Genomic DNA, 15181 nt, shown 5'->3' on the forward strand with positions numbered 1-15181 from the left:
GGGAAACGAGACAGTCGTAAGCGAGGGTAGCGTATGAAGGAAGAGATGAGAGATGAGAGATGAGAGATCGGATTTGACGCGCAATACAATGTAACCAAAAGCTGTCGCAGACGACACAAAACCGCGGTAGTAGCGCTGATAGTGCTGTATGCAGAGATAATGTCGTAGGATAGGGTGGTTTGATTTTGAAGCTGTAAGTGTCGAGACGGCGCTGCTGGGACGGGTGGTTATGCGGGTGCGCGCTTGTCAATCAACCTTGGATCGCAGCTTTCACGGGATGCCCATGGCACCTGCCCGATGAATTTGGGCAGTCGCATCGTCGTATCGCTTCTGAGGAAACTGCAGCTGTGTCCAGATCAACAAGAATGGAATTACGCTCACACCAAGTAACTCAACGAGTAGACCTTCGATAGTCCCCCAAGGAAAGACGAACTAATGCCAATCAATATTGATAATCTCTGTTGCTAATGAAGTGGCATAGCATTGGTAATCGGCAACTTCCTGATGACGATCTGCGCTTTCGACTCAGCCTGAACCTCTTTCCCCTTTGACTTGACAGGCTGTGAAAGAGTATCATTATCTTTGCCTAATTCCGAGTATAGTACAGACATCCATCCATGTTGAGTTACTAAGAAACCATCCTCAGGGGTCTAATAAGCAGCATCAGCACCAATGGCAACCTAATATCAGTAGTAGCAGAGCAAAGCAAACAAGTTCACGACTCGTATTGCACTCTATTGGAATTAGGAAGGCAGTACTATTTCAACTCCCTCAACATGTCCGATTTGAAAGGCTAGGGGACGTGATAACACCAATACATGACCACACTCCAACACATAGCTATCCCCAGATGCTGGGCTATTTATCTCGATGCAACAACACGAGAGCCGTGTCTAGTCAACCTAACTCCAGAGGCAGAGGAAGCTTCCGCCCTTAAACGTGTTGATATGTAATCGAATGTGGCGTTAACATTACAATACCTACACTGAGAGGATATCTATACTGCGCAAGGTCAATAGCCAACTTTACAAGACAGACCTGATCACGCTGTTGAAGCTTGTAAAACACAATTTTCAGTCACACTAAAGAGCAAGAAGCACACATTATTCTGGACAATGGTATGGAAAGTAATCGGGATATGGCATCTATGCCTTGACTAAAAAACCTATGAATGCGTTGCCGTCACCAAGACCGATCGATACCAAATGTACATTACAAAACAAACTAGAAACGGTTGAAACTAATCTGAAAACCAGGTTCAACCGCTTCTTCTGGAACGCCTCTAACAAAGAATATCCCGCATGCGTGCTTCCCAAAAAAAACTCATACATTCCGCTTGCCAAAGACTTAAGCACGGAGCTCCTTGAGGAAGTCCTTGAGTTCTTCGTCAACAAGGTCGTGGATCTTCTCGGAGAACTTCTCAGCCTTATCCGAGAAAGTAGAGATGCCATCGACAATCTTGCCAGAGACGACCTTGAAGTCATCTTCAATAGCCTGCTCGAGATCCTCAAGGGTCAATGTGGACTCGGGGGTCTTCTTAGCAGCGTATCCACCCTCCTTGACGATCTGGGAGTAGTTGGAGTAGCCACCGCCGTTCCAAGCAAGTAGGTTAGGAGTGTCCTCGGGAATCTCAGAGAGAGCACCCTTAGTAGCAATGGATAGCATGTTGGACTTCATCTTCTCGGGAGTGATAGCAGCCATTCCGTAATCGGAGTCACTAGCGGGCTGGAGGGACAAGAAGTAGGCAGTAAGACCACACAAGTGAGGTGAAGCCATCGAGGTACCCGAGATGGTGTTGATGGCGTGGTTGCTTCCAATCCAGGTTGACTGAATGCTCAAACCAGGACCGAAGATGTCAACACACTTGCCATAGTTGGAGAAGTAGGCACGGCTGTCATCCAGAGCGGAGGCACCAACAGTGATGGCCTTCTCAGCAGCTGCAGGAGAGTAGTTGCAAGCATCCGCGTTGTCGTTGCCGGCGGCGACAGCGAAGTGCAGACCAGCAGAGACAGCAGCGTTGACAGCCTGATCTAGAGAGGGCGACTTACCGCCGCCGAGAGACATGTTGGCGGTTGAGCCCTTGAAACCCTTGCGTTTACCGTTCTTGGCGGCCTCGACCTGCTCCATATGAGCCTCAGCTGCCCATTCGACACCCGACATGACATCAGACATGGATCCTGAACCATTAGAGCGGAGCACCTTGACGGCGTAAACGTGGGCCTTCTTCGCGACACCATACTTCTTTCCGGCAACGGTACCAGAGCAGTGAGTACCGTGGCCATTACCATCCTCATCCTCGTCGCCCTTGGGGATCGTCTTGCCCCACTTGGCACGACCCTCGAAATCAACGTGGTCAATGTTGGTGCCAGTGTCAATAACGTAGACATCAACACCCTCACCACCATCAGCGGCATACAGGTATTTGTTGTAGGTTCCAAAGTTGAGGGTCTCGCGGTGCGAGATTCGGGCTAAACCCCAAGGGGCACTCTTCTCAGTCTCTGGCGTCTCAAGGGCGTAGACGATTTGGTCTTTCTCGATGTATTCAACCTATTCATGAACTACGTTAGTTATCGTGTCGAGCGAGAGTTCAAGTAAAACAAAGGTTGTCTGATGGTCTATGTGTCCAAAAACTTACATCGGGGTGTTTACGGACTTCCTCGATGACGGCATCATCAAAGTGGCCGGCATAGCCGAGGAAGCCGGTGCCAATCTTCAGGGTGTGCTTGAGACCAGTGAAGACGTCGACAACATCGTCAATCAAGGGGATCTGACCACGTTTCCGGAGCTCCATGCGCTCGTTCTCACGCTCGCCATGGATCTTCTGAACCCATGAGTGGTGTTCGGAAGCCGAGGCCGCGGTTACGTGGTCCTTGAACTTGATGATGTAGGAGTTGGGGATCTCTTCGGCGGACGTTGAAGAGAGGATGGGAGCAGCGCCATGATGGATGGTTTCATAGCTGAAAGAAGGGGCTGCGAGGGCAGCAGTGACCCACGATAGAGCAATAAAGGCCCTCATGATGATAATAGGATTGGTTGTGTGACTGCGTGGAATGTTGGAGCCAAGCTTGCGATTACGATACAAAGTCTACCGGCGACTCAAGGAAAGAGATAAGGAAAGGAGACCGAAAGACCAAACTAGTGATACTTTGGTCGATGACAAGGTGATATACGATGGATGGATGGATGATGGAGATGGAGGGAGGAAAGGGGAGGGAGGAGGATGAAGAGGAGATTGAGAACAAGAGGCGAGGAAAGAGGTTGAGCAGATGGAACTATAAAGGGTAGCGCATCGGCAAGTAGGGACAAGATGTTGGGGAGGCTGCGTCGCAGGTTAGGTCAGGTCTGGTCTGGTGACGACACAGCCCGGACAGTACGCGGAACACAGGCTAGCGGCCGCGATAAGGACCCCCGTAGGGGACCACCCAGCCAGCCAGCCCGCCCGCCAGCCAGATCCAGCTCCAGGGCACCCATCTGCTTGTATCTGCCTGTATCTGCCTGTGGCTAGCGGCCTGCACACCAAGGAATGTCACCTGGCAGTAGGTACCTAGGTAACCTGGAAACGGAGCACCGTGCGGATCCCCTGCCCTTTCTCCACTACACCTTCACTAACCTTCACTGGCCGATTGGGGTAAGCGACGCTAATGGGCCACCTACTACCTACCTATCTACCTAGGTACCTACCTAAGTACTTTACGAACTACTTAATGGGGCTGGGAAATCCTAAGCCGAAGAAGGTTTAGAACGTTGACTCAGATGGATGACATTTTGTCAGGTCTGCCTGGTCTCGCTGGTCCTCGACTTCCGAGCTCTTCCCGCCTCATCCTTTGCTCTGAACGACCTACATTCTCTCGAGTTGAAAGCTCTCTTAATTGTCTAGAAAGTGTGGGAGCGAAGGTACAGTCGAGATATGGAAACGAGGCACGCACCCTCTTGCTTGGATACGGTTGCATTCGGGCGGGTGGTGGTACCTACGCCTTTTGACATCTAGACTGATACACGTGATAGTGGCTGGTATGTGCAGTCTCAGGCAAAGGTGCTCAAGTGGAGAGCTTCCCCCAGCTATCAGCGTCCAATCAGCCTCGCCCGGTACCTCCCACGATATCCACGATATCTCTCCCAGGCTCTCCCACGGTCCCTGGGTGACGGGTCCCTATCTGGTGCAACGCTAGACTACGATAGGTAAGCTGTTGCTAACATTCCGATATCGTTGTTATTGGCTTTTGCCCATCTATCATCCAAGAGATAAGTAAAGCACGCCTTACTTTACATTACATGTACGGTAGTACTGCCTACTTCGTACTACCTATACCTAGTACCCAAATGTCTCTCGATAGGTAGTGCCGATAGCCTCAGGACTCGATACATGTACTTACATCCATCAGTCACCGATGTAAGCACCCCGGCACCCGAGGCACCTTACATGTTACTGCGTGGATACTTGTCGAGCGAGTCACGTCATTCGTCTGCCCAGAAATAGGTTGGTTTACTATGTACTAAGTTAGATGTCTATCTACTCCCTCTCTTGCCACCGTACCTTGAAGATCCGATCGGCAGTTGTTGCAATGTCTGTAATTACGAAGAGCGGCCAGAGTGGCCATCAAAAGATCATCAAAGATCATAAGCAGCAGCAAGAGGTCTCATCCTGTACTCTTCTTCTGTCTTCTGATGAGACAGCTCGATAGTGAGTGTTGAGTGTGTGTCGTGTGATGTGGATGTGGATGTGGATGTGCAAGGATACGCAGGCAGGAGATGACCATTTCTAGACTGGTACGCGCATACTAGAGAACCTTGCTGCTGTGGTGGATCGGTCCATCATCCGCGCAACAGCTCGCCAGCCTGTTTGGCTCTGTATGGCTCTGTATGGCTCTCCAACAGCAGCAACTGGCAAGTCTGACGAATGGTGGCCTATTCAGCTGACTGGATTTCATGCGTGTCACTTGGCGCCCGAATTGTCATTCGTCGTCTATCAACTACCCAATAGGGCTGTTTATGATACTGTACCTACGCTACGCTCTCGCGGCTCTCTATCCCGGATAGTCGCTTGAGCATGAGCGGCTTTCTATTTTCGAATGCTTGTCTCGGATAATTACCAAGGCAACTTTAAGTCATTGTCCTCTGGATTCACATGCGATGGCATCGAGACAAAGTGAACACTCGAGCACCAGACTGTAGTCTCACATTGAAGGGGTATCTTGTCCATTAGCACATCAGCTAGACTTTCGCAATCTTCATTCTGTCCTAGGTAGCACTACTGTCCGTATTCAACATAAATACGCACTAGCTACCGGTATTCACATCGTCAGTTCCATCAAAACGATGGACTAATCACAAGGACTTATAAGCACACAGACTGCAAAAGATGCTGATATCTTGCCTGACCAAGACTTGTCATGACAGCCTCCGTCGACGGCATTGGTTCGATAAGACACGCATTGCACACCTTTGGATGTGGCGTTTCCTTTTAATGACTTGGATGGATGTCAGCCGGAAACATGTAGCTCGGTATGGTGTTGCACTACTTGCTGTAGAGCAGTGAGGGTAAGTTTGTCCCATTGTATATACTCGGTATAACTCTGTATAAATAATCCTCGATGACATCCTCGCTGACAATGATAAGATCAGATTGAGAATGCACCGGTCCGAGTCCGGTCTTATAATCTCGATGCGCGTTGGCTTGAGTACTTTAGCTGCACCGAGAGGTTCTGTCAGCAGCACACTATCAAGGCATAGCTGTGTTGCTAAGACTTGGATGAAAGCTTCTCTTTGCCCTCGTTCGCAATTTCGCGTGTTGCCCAAGTAGATACCTTTTCTGCCGGGCTTCTAGGGAAGGTTCTTCTTCACTTCTGGGATATGATGGCCTTGATGCCTTTCCAATCGTCAACTCGTCATTGCGGATAGTTTTCTTTAGAACCACATTGAGCTATACAAAAACAAGGTAAATGATGGTTTGATATCCAAGTGTGTACCTACCTACGATTATTACTTAGATGCACGCACATCTAGCTCTGGTTTATTCCCTCTGCCTACCTACCTAGGTAGGTAGGTACCTACTTCAAGGTCTGAGTGTACTGAGGTTGTAGAGGCTGTAGGTACCTAGGTAGCCTGTGGTCGCTGTGGCAGGCGTTGTGTAGCCTACCTACCTAACCTACCTACACTGCATCTTGGCACTGCATCCCTTGGGCCCCAGCACTGACGTCGATAGGATGGCTGAAGTGGTAAGTGGTTTCAGCACCTGCATTTCTGTCCTGGTCTTGATACGAGGCTGTCTGTACCAGACACACGCGTCTGAGCTGCTTACATGACAATTTTCCAAATCTTGGTGTATTACCAGTAGGCCACTCGACAGAATCTTTGTTCCTCGCGTGACATTCGCTCATACAGAGCCTCCAGCTATTTCCTAGATCCCCCCCTTCGCTGAGGCGTGCTTGTGACGCTATTTCCTTTTTGCCGCCACCCCCACAGCATCTTCTGCTCGTGCATGCAGCTCCCGCAACCATTCGATGACCTCTCATGTAAACGGTAGCCTAGAGCCCACCGGGGCCCTCCGAGATGACCGCTGTATACTGAGTAATGATCCGAAAGAATAGACCTGTTTTCCATGCCACACTCCTCGACTCTCTCCTAGTCTGCTGCCATGTCGGCTCGGAGCCGCTATCGATCCTCGACGTCTGCGTCTGCTAACTCGCCCGCATCGAAAGCGACCGAAGTCCTCCAGCGGCTCTTCGACAATATTTCTGCCTCCCTGACCTCTCTCGTTGGAACCGGCTATCCAGATCCCCAACGACTGGTCGACCAAATCGGGCTGGTCAAACAACACCTTTCTGCTGTAACCCCGCCGAGTTCTGTGCAGGATGATTTCAGACACCTCCATGGCTTCCAGCGATTGTTCGAGGTACTACGGTCCTTCTCCGGTTTCTATAACCCGCAGAAGCGCCACGATGCCGAGAAAGACGCCCTCTTCAAACTGTTGGACGTAGTATTGGGCACGCTGGGAGCGGCGTTCAGCCAGCATCCCGGTAATCGACGCTACTTTCGCACGCGAGTCGAAGGTGGTGGGTGGGATGCTTTTGAGCAGATAATAGCGAGCATTGGTCTAGGTGGTGCTGACTCTGATCTTTGGACAAGCTGCCAGTTGTTCGGAAAGCTTTTTTCATTTGCATTGAATGATACTGCTCTGGATTGGATATGCCGTGAAGCTGCTTCCGCAGCTCACCAACCTGTTGATACAGCTCCCCCTTCAGATGACAGCCAGATTCTATGTGCCAAAGTAACAAATGACACTAGCTTTGGTGGAACTGTGGCCGTAATTGACGCGGCGGTTAAAGACACAATCGTCGCGACTTCGATTATACGAAACCCCGAGGCAATTCGGACGGCAATTGATTTCTGGGAATCGATACCGCGAGATCAGAACGCCGTCGAAAATGTTGCTTCATTATTAGTTTTGAAAATCTTATTGGCGGTTGTCAAGGCTTCAAGCGTCAACCTATACCAAGTTCATGAAACTGGCATCCTCTCTCGGCTTTTGATTGTGGCCTTTCACGAGAGCTCGAGTGTGAATGATGCCGAGAAAGAAGTCATTTTATCTCTCTGCAAGTCTCTGATGTCTTTGGGGATGAACAAGCTCACAGATGCGCAATACTTGTTGCTCAATTCATCACCCGACTCGTCCAACTTCTGCTTGGATACGACCGACAAGTACGGTAGTCCTCCCTTCATCCAGTTTGATTTGTCTCTTCATGGCCACTCCTCTATTGAGTTGCCTAGTTTAGGTAGACCATTTCCACCGCAATCGTCGGCGGGATACACATTCACTGCCTGGTTCAAAGTGGACAAATTCGATCCAGCATCCCATACAACTCTTTTCGGGATCTTTGATTCAACGCAGACCTGCTTTCTTCTCGCCTACCTCGAAAAGGATACCCGCAATTTCATATTACAAACTTCAGTCACATCACAGCGTCCAAGCGTTCGGTTCCGTGGTTTCGCTTTCCAGGAGAATAAGTGGTATCATATTGCTGTAGCTCACCGACGTCCAAAAACCATGACAGCCAGTAAGGCGTCTTTATACGTAAATGGGGAATTCATTGAACAGCTACGCGCATCATACCCATCGTTGCCACCCCCATCCAATACCAGCACCGAAAGCTTTGCTTCCTTCACCTCAAATAATCATAAAACTCTTCCCATACAGGCATTTATTGGGACTCCACGAGAGCTGTCCACACATACTGGCGCTGGCCTTATCCAGTCCAAATGGTCTCTTGCCACTGCTCACCTGTTTGACGATGTATTGAGTGAAGATTTCCTTGCTGTGCCCAGTCGGCTTGGTGTGCATTATCAGGGGAATTTTCAGGATTGCCTTGGTGGTTTCCAGACTTATGCCGCATCGGCAGCTCTGGGCTTACGTAACGAGCTTGTCAGCACAGGGAAAGAAGAATCTGATATCATGAAGGTTATCAGAGACAGGGCAAGTCATCTGATCCCAGAGCAACACATTCTGTATAGCCTGATGCCCTCGTCAATATTCCGTGAAAAGGAACATTTTGGGGAGTCGCAGCTCTTTCGATCCTTGTCTCGCGGCCCTGCTCACACATTGGTACAAATGGTGTTGAAGAACGGTACAGGTATAGCAATCAATACTGCAATGCCTTCTATCAACGATGCGCTCCTTCGATCTAGTGGCGTGGCCATACTGGCAGGTGACCCCATGGTCGTTACTCCTCAATTCTTTGATGATGCTTTATGGCGTCTTGCTGGCTTTACCCCACTAGCTCTGAAACTGATTGAGCGCGCTTCTTCAGCTGAGGCACTCGTTCGTGCTGTTGGTATGGTATTCCGTTGTATCAACTCTAGCTGGCGCAACAGCGAAGCTATGGAAAAAGATGGCGGTTATGCCATTCTAGGTATCCTTCTTAAGACCAAGCTGGGCTTTGTCGGACTTAGCAATAGTACAGTGACAGAAAAGCTTATACTCCAGCCTGCTGAAAGAGACAAGCTTGCACTGCAGCTTCTTAACCTTATATTAGGATTTGTAGGGTATAATCATAGAGATCCCTTGGAGTCTGTTATCATTAACCCTCTTGCTTTCCGCCTCCTCTTAATAGATTTTGATGCGTGGAGGAAATGCAGTCCTGCTGTACAAGAGCTCTACTACAAGCAATTTGTGACGTTTGCAGTCAAGAGCAAGTACCATCAGCATAACCACCGCAGGTTACTTCGCATGAGTGAGTTATAAACGACCACTGGTTTATTCAGCGCTGACCTGGTTCAATAGGAGTGGTGAAGAGGCTCCTTGATGCCCTCAAGGCTGATCCTCTTCCTGAGAGCATTCTTCCCTTCTTTTTGGATGGCATTGAGCAGCTTGTAAGATCTAGCTACAACACCGAAGTACATCGTGCTATAGCTCTTTTCATAACATATGCTTTGCACTCGCCCGCTCGGTCGTTACCACGTACTCCGAAAACAGCCTCACACCTTGATCAGTCAACTGGGAGCATGAAACCGCGACGGTCTACGATCAATAACAATAGAGCAGCTGAAGGTGCTGCAAGAGTACTCACAAAGAGAGAGATTGGAGTTCGCCTCTTAAATATGTATACCCAGTTGCTTTGTGAAAAGGGGAATCACGCTATCATTCGCAAATTTGCTAAGACGGTGACAAATAAGGTACGCGGTCCAGATGGTTTGAAACCTGGCTTCTGAATTGACGATAACATAGTGGCTTTTGTATCTTCTCACCGAGGACGACCCAGAGATTGTTGTCTACGGATCCAAAATACTTGCACGGCTACTCGTAACGCATGGCTCAGCTTACATCAGTAAATTCTCAAGCAGAACTGGCGGATTTTGTATAATGTCTCACCGACTCAAGAGATGGTGGGACATCCCTACACTATGGCCTATTTGTTTCTGCATCCTTTTTGGGTTTGATGTTGCCGAGTTTAATTTCGATAAAGATTTCGACTTCTTTAGTCTGATTGAGACCTTTGGGACATGTAAGATTGTCACTCCTGATGCTCTGCCAATCATTACATCAATGCTCCAACACGGCCTTAAAGATGTGTTGAAGCACCAGGAAGACCCTAATTCGCCGTTAACCGATATGGATTTGATGCGTCTATCCTTGGCCGAAACGGAGTCTTCAGATATAAGGCCTCGACCGCGGTCAATGTCGCTTCACAAAGAGTTGGAATCACGACGTAAGTTGTTTCGAATCTCAGAGCCTTCATTTTCTAAGAATTGATCAGGTATGCCTCAAACGGACTCTGACCGAAATGCGGGCAATGCGAAGGTTCTCCAGGCCGTGACTCGGTTCTTGGCAGACCTGCATTCACGGTCATCGGGTTTCAGAGACTTTGCACTATCCTCTGAATACGTGCGACTGCTCCTCTCTGCCCTATATCCTGCCATCGTTAGTGTAGATGCAGTGACCCCTGAGACGGAATTGAATTCTCGCGATTCTGCGCTTACTTTTGAAGGCGCCGATGTCATCCTCCGTCCACTTGGCATGTCAACTGCAGCACCAGTAATACGAACATCTAGTACTTCAGACGTGAAGGCAGTACGGCCTGGCGGTCGCTACAGTGCGACACAACTTCGAAAAGCATCTTCATTCGTGATTTTGACTGCCCAAAAGTCTCCACAGCCCAGTCCTTCTCATATTGAGCATATAACATTTCCCAAGAAGAAGGCGGTGACGCAGAATATTGGCCATGGCATACTCGAAGGAATGCTGGAGCTTGTTATTGACGTCTTTATCGATCAACTTTTTGTGCGGAAGGATTTCCCTGGATTCGGGCTTTTCCTAAAGGTGCCCCCAGGATTTCAAGAACATCATGCGTATTTTGAATCATACGTCCTCAAGAGCACCATTGTTCATACAGCAAGCAAGATCAAGCTAGATTGGAAATTGTTGAATGAGCCTAAGGTTCTCCTGAACATGTCGCGGTTCTGCGTCCATATGGTCGAGGCAGTGTTCGAAGGTTGGTTCATTAACGGCACCGAACCAATGCTTGATTTCGCTGGCATGCTCCTTGAATATCTTCAGAAGCCTGAAGTGGCGAAGCTGAAAACAATCCGATTATGTAGCCAAGCCGTATCCTCGATCCGCAGCTGTTTCTTGAGGCTCGTTATTCTACGCCTCTCTGAAGTAAACGATACACAAGCGACTAATGCCGAAATGGACTCCTCCATGGACAAGATACTATATTGGCAGATGGTCGTTTTAGAATCACTCTCTGTTGATGATGACTACATGAGATTGTTCTGGTATCAACTCTACAATAAGCTTGTGGACGATCGGCAGACTGTTCGATTGGTGGCTGTGAACATATGGCGTATCATGCTCGTACAAAAGCCCGATGAATGCGCTTCGCTCTTTCGACTCATCATGACCTCGGAACAGTCGCAACTAGTAGCGGATTTTCAAAAGGTAACAGAATTAGATACTGACACATTTGTGGCATGGGTAGATGAGCATCGCCCTTCGCTGGATGCACTCTTCCTTGGAGGCATCTCTCGAACCTGGGAAGAGTTCGTTGCGACCGAGAACCAACGGACGACTGAGGGTGCTCGTTCAAGACTCATGAGGCGCAAAGAAGTGCTTAGGCGGTGGCATCTGGAGACGAAGGAACGGGACAGCACAATTCTTCGACATGACATGGCCAACTCAGCATGGATGAAGTCCATATGGGCTTCGGAGCATTTCAAACACCAGCGCGCAGGTCAAGACAAACATGATGACTACTCGTTTTTCTCATCATCATATTCTAAAATGGAGAAGGATTTGACCCGACCAGGGGCAGTGCTTTACACATCCAATTCCACGAAGTGGAAACTCGATAGAATCGAGGGTCGAAACCGTATGCGCTTGAGGTTGCTGCCCGATTCGTCGTCGATCCATGAAGATTACCAGCCCAAACGACGAGGAACAGATCAACAGTCGGCTTCAGCACTGAAGTCAAATTCTCCGGTTCCCTCGATAAGAACTGAGCACGCCACAAGCACTACTTTCTTGGACGGCCACCCAGGCGAACCTGGTGGTGAGGAGGCGATAGAGGACAATCAATTCCCAGCGCAAAGCAACCATGACCCTGACTCAGGGGACCCAAATGTAGTACCAGACGATGACTTCGAGTTAATTGATGATCCCAACGAACCTAATGAAGAAGATTTCGAGGATAAGAATCGAAGAGTTATGAGGCGCTTGCAACAAGGAGATGCCGTTCAACAAGTCTATAATGTCTCTCGCATCATTGGGCTTGATGCATGTGAAGGGATCTTACTTATAGGGAAAAACGCCCTCTACATCATGGACAATTTCTTCCAGTGTGCGGATGGAGAGATTGTAAATGTGTGGGAGGCGCCAACACAAGAACGCGATCTCTTCTCGCAGATTATCACTGGCACCAGGCCCCATGACTGGCAATCGTCCGATAACCACACTGCCCAATCATCTCGTTCTTGGAACTGGCACGATGTCATTAGCCTTTCGAAACGTCGATTCTTGTTTCGCGACGTCGCGATTGAGATTTTCTTCACGGATGGTCGCAGCTATCTTTTGACCACCAAAGACTTGGCAACCAGAGATGAGGTGTTTTCTAGGTTGGCCTATAAAACGCCTCATACAGCCGGGCCCAATTCTCTCCCCAACCCTGAAGACGCATGGCGTCTAGAGTCCTTAAAAATGTTCGAAGAATCGCCACAGACATTCGGGTCCAAATTTGGCAACATCTTCAACTCTTCACCTTGGAACCCAATCATGCGACGATGGCAACGGGGAGAGATCTCCAACTTTCACTATCTTATGCTTGTCAATACCATGGCCGGCCGGACTTTCAATGACCTCACTCAATATCCTGTTTTTCCGTGGATTCTAGCGGACTATACTAGTGATGAGCTAAATCTAGAAGACCCGGCAACATTTCGTGACCTGTCAAAGCCGATGGGTGCGCAAACCGCCCGGCGACAGGCCGACTATAGTGCGCGGTACGCAAGTCTTGCTGAAATAGGAGAATCCCCTTTCCACTACGGAACTCACTACTCATCAGCTATGATTGTGGCCTCATACTTGATTCGCTTACCGCCATTTGTGCATTCCTACATTCTCTTACAAGGTGGTAACTTTGATCACGCTGACCGGTTGTTCTTCTCTATCGAGGGATCATGGAAATCTGCATCTCAAGATAACGGCTCAGATGTTCGAGAACTGATACCAGAATTCTTCTGTTTACCAGAGTTCCTGACTAACGTCAATGGCTACAACTTTGGTAACCGCCAGGGGAAAGGTGGGCAGGTGAACGATGTCCAATTACCGCCCTGGGCTAAAGGTGATCCGAAAATCTTCATTGCCAAGCACCGTGAGGCTCTAGAGTCGCCCTATGTCAGTCAGAATCTACATCAATGGATTGATTTGGTCTTTGGTAATAAACAGCGGGGCGAGGCAGCAATTGAGAATCTCAACGTATTCCACCATCTATCATATTACGGAGCCAAAGACCTCGACAATATAGCGGATTCTGAGGAGAGACATGCAACGACTAGTATCATTCACAATTTTGGCCAGACACCCCATCAGGTCTTTGCCAAACCCCATCCTCCACGGGAAAACACATCATTCCCTGCTAAAAGGCTAGATACTTCCTGTTATGCGTTATCTAGAATCCCCCACCCGCTTCTCGAGAGCAGGGAAAGGGTAGCATGTCTTATCTATGCATCCAAGCTAGACAGACTGCTTTGTTCATCTCCCTTTCGGCTTAACCTACCTCCTTCATACGACAAATACCTAGAGTGGGGATATGCAGATAACAGTGTCCGGTTCTTTTCAAGCGAAAACAGAAAGAGCGCTGGCGTTAGTGAGAATCTCCATATTGGACAGATCTCATGTGTTGTCATTGCAGATTCCAAGACCCTTATCACTGCTGGCGAGGACTGTGTGGTATCTGTTTTCACCATACTCAGTCATCCCGGCAAGCCAGTCGAGCTTCTACACCGGTCATCCCTCTTCGGACACAAGTCCCCCGTGACTACAATCGCCGTGTCGAAAGCGTTCAGCACGATCGTCACCATCTCTGGGGATGGGCACGCCTTTCTATGGGATCTGAACAGATTAGAGTTCATTCGCAAGTTACCCAACACTCGCTTCGTGGAGTGCGCCTCCATCAATGATGTCTCGGGAGAGATCATGCTCTGCTCTGGCCCCAACGTTACTCTGTACACACTCAACGGGGAGCTCGTCCTCGATCAGAATGTCTGCATGGAACATGATGATTACGTGTATTCGTGCGCATTCTACGAGGGCTCGGGGAATGAATGGTTGGAAAGCTATCTTGTTTTCACGGGCCATAGGAGAGGCCGGGTGAATATCTGGAAGCGCTCGATTAGAAATGGGAAATGGATCCTAGAATTGGTGCGACGACTCGATCACATTGATCCGAGAAGCGAGACTGGCGCCAACACGGAAGCTGCTATAACGTGCATCACGCCCATGCCGCAGTTGGTGTATACGGGGGATGATGATGGAAGAGTGGTAAGCTTAACGAGAAATTCATTCACTCACTTCTCTGGGATTGTGATATCTCTGGGAATTGTCGTTAAGAAAAGAAAAGATTTGCTAACATGGCTCTATCTAGTACGAATGGACCTTGATACACAGGGAGAGGTAGAGCCTTTCGCTGTGGAACGGTGCTATGATTCTACATACTAGGCCGAGAGCGAGGAGTGTGGGTTCGTAGATCTGTATATGGACTGGGGGTTTAAATAGTTATATCATGGGACAAGGACGAGTGGGGTGCTTTAGATAGTGCTGGTGGTATTATCATGATGCAAGATAGCATGATGTAAGAAAAATAAAGAAACTTGAGAGGTCTATAGGATAGATTCAGACAAACAAATAAAAGAAAACAGGGGAAATGAATGGATTTCTCTTGGTATTGCGGTATAGTGAAACGCTGTTCATATAGGGTTTCAGCCAGAAGGGCCATGAATGAATGGATGGATGAAATGTTGCTTGCTGCTGTGTACAACTACCTTCCTGGTGATTGATGGATTGTAGTCTGTTGCACTGTAATGCCTTATGATTTGATTTGATTTGATTTGATGATACACAGGGCAAACCAAACCCTTTCTTTGAATTGATGAACATGAACCGTGCATCTATCCGTTGTCCCATCTTATCCTT

At 48.7% G+C, this 15181-nt stretch overlaps 2 protein-coding genes across 2 annotated transcripts; one reads left to right on the top strand and one right to left on the bottom strand.

Moving 5' to 3' along the window:
* Positions 1-1031: 1031 nt before the first annotated feature.
* Positions 1032-3341, bottom strand: F5B22DRAFT_617988 (peptidase S8/S53 domain-containing protein). Its single transcript, XM_047975656.1, has 2 exons — positions 2636-3341; positions 1032-2547 (listed from the first exon to the last, which is right to left on the bottom strand). The coding sequence occupies exons 1-2, from the start codon at positions 3014-3016 to the stop codon at positions 1348-1350; spliced, it is 1581 nt and encodes a 526-aa protein (XP_047828151.1). The 5' UTR covers positions 3017-3341; the 3' UTR covers positions 1032-1347.
* A 2903-nt stretch (positions 3342-6244) lies between these two features.
* On the top strand, positions 6245-14978 carry F5B22DRAFT_617995 (beige/BEACH domain-containing protein). The gene is made up of 6 exons (XM_047975657.1): positions 6245-6330; positions 6391-9227; positions 9278-9669; positions 9722-10202; positions 10251-14530; positions 14634-14978. Exons 2-6 carry the CDS (start codon positions 6635-6637, stop codon positions 14664-14666), a joined length of 7779 nt encoding a protein of 2592 aa, XP_047828152.1. The 5' UTR covers positions 6245-6330; positions 6391-6634; the 3' UTR covers positions 14667-14978.
* The last annotated feature ends 203 nt before the right edge of the window (positions 14979-15181 follow it).

The sequence above is a fragment of the Xylaria bambusicola genome, assembly GCF_022495145.1.
Source record: "Xylaria bambusicola strain CBS 139988 unplaced genomic scaffold F5B22scaffold_41, whole genome shotgun sequence".
NCBI lineage: Eukaryota > Fungi > Ascomycota > Sordariomycetes > Xylariales > Xylariaceae > Xylaria > Xylaria bambusicola.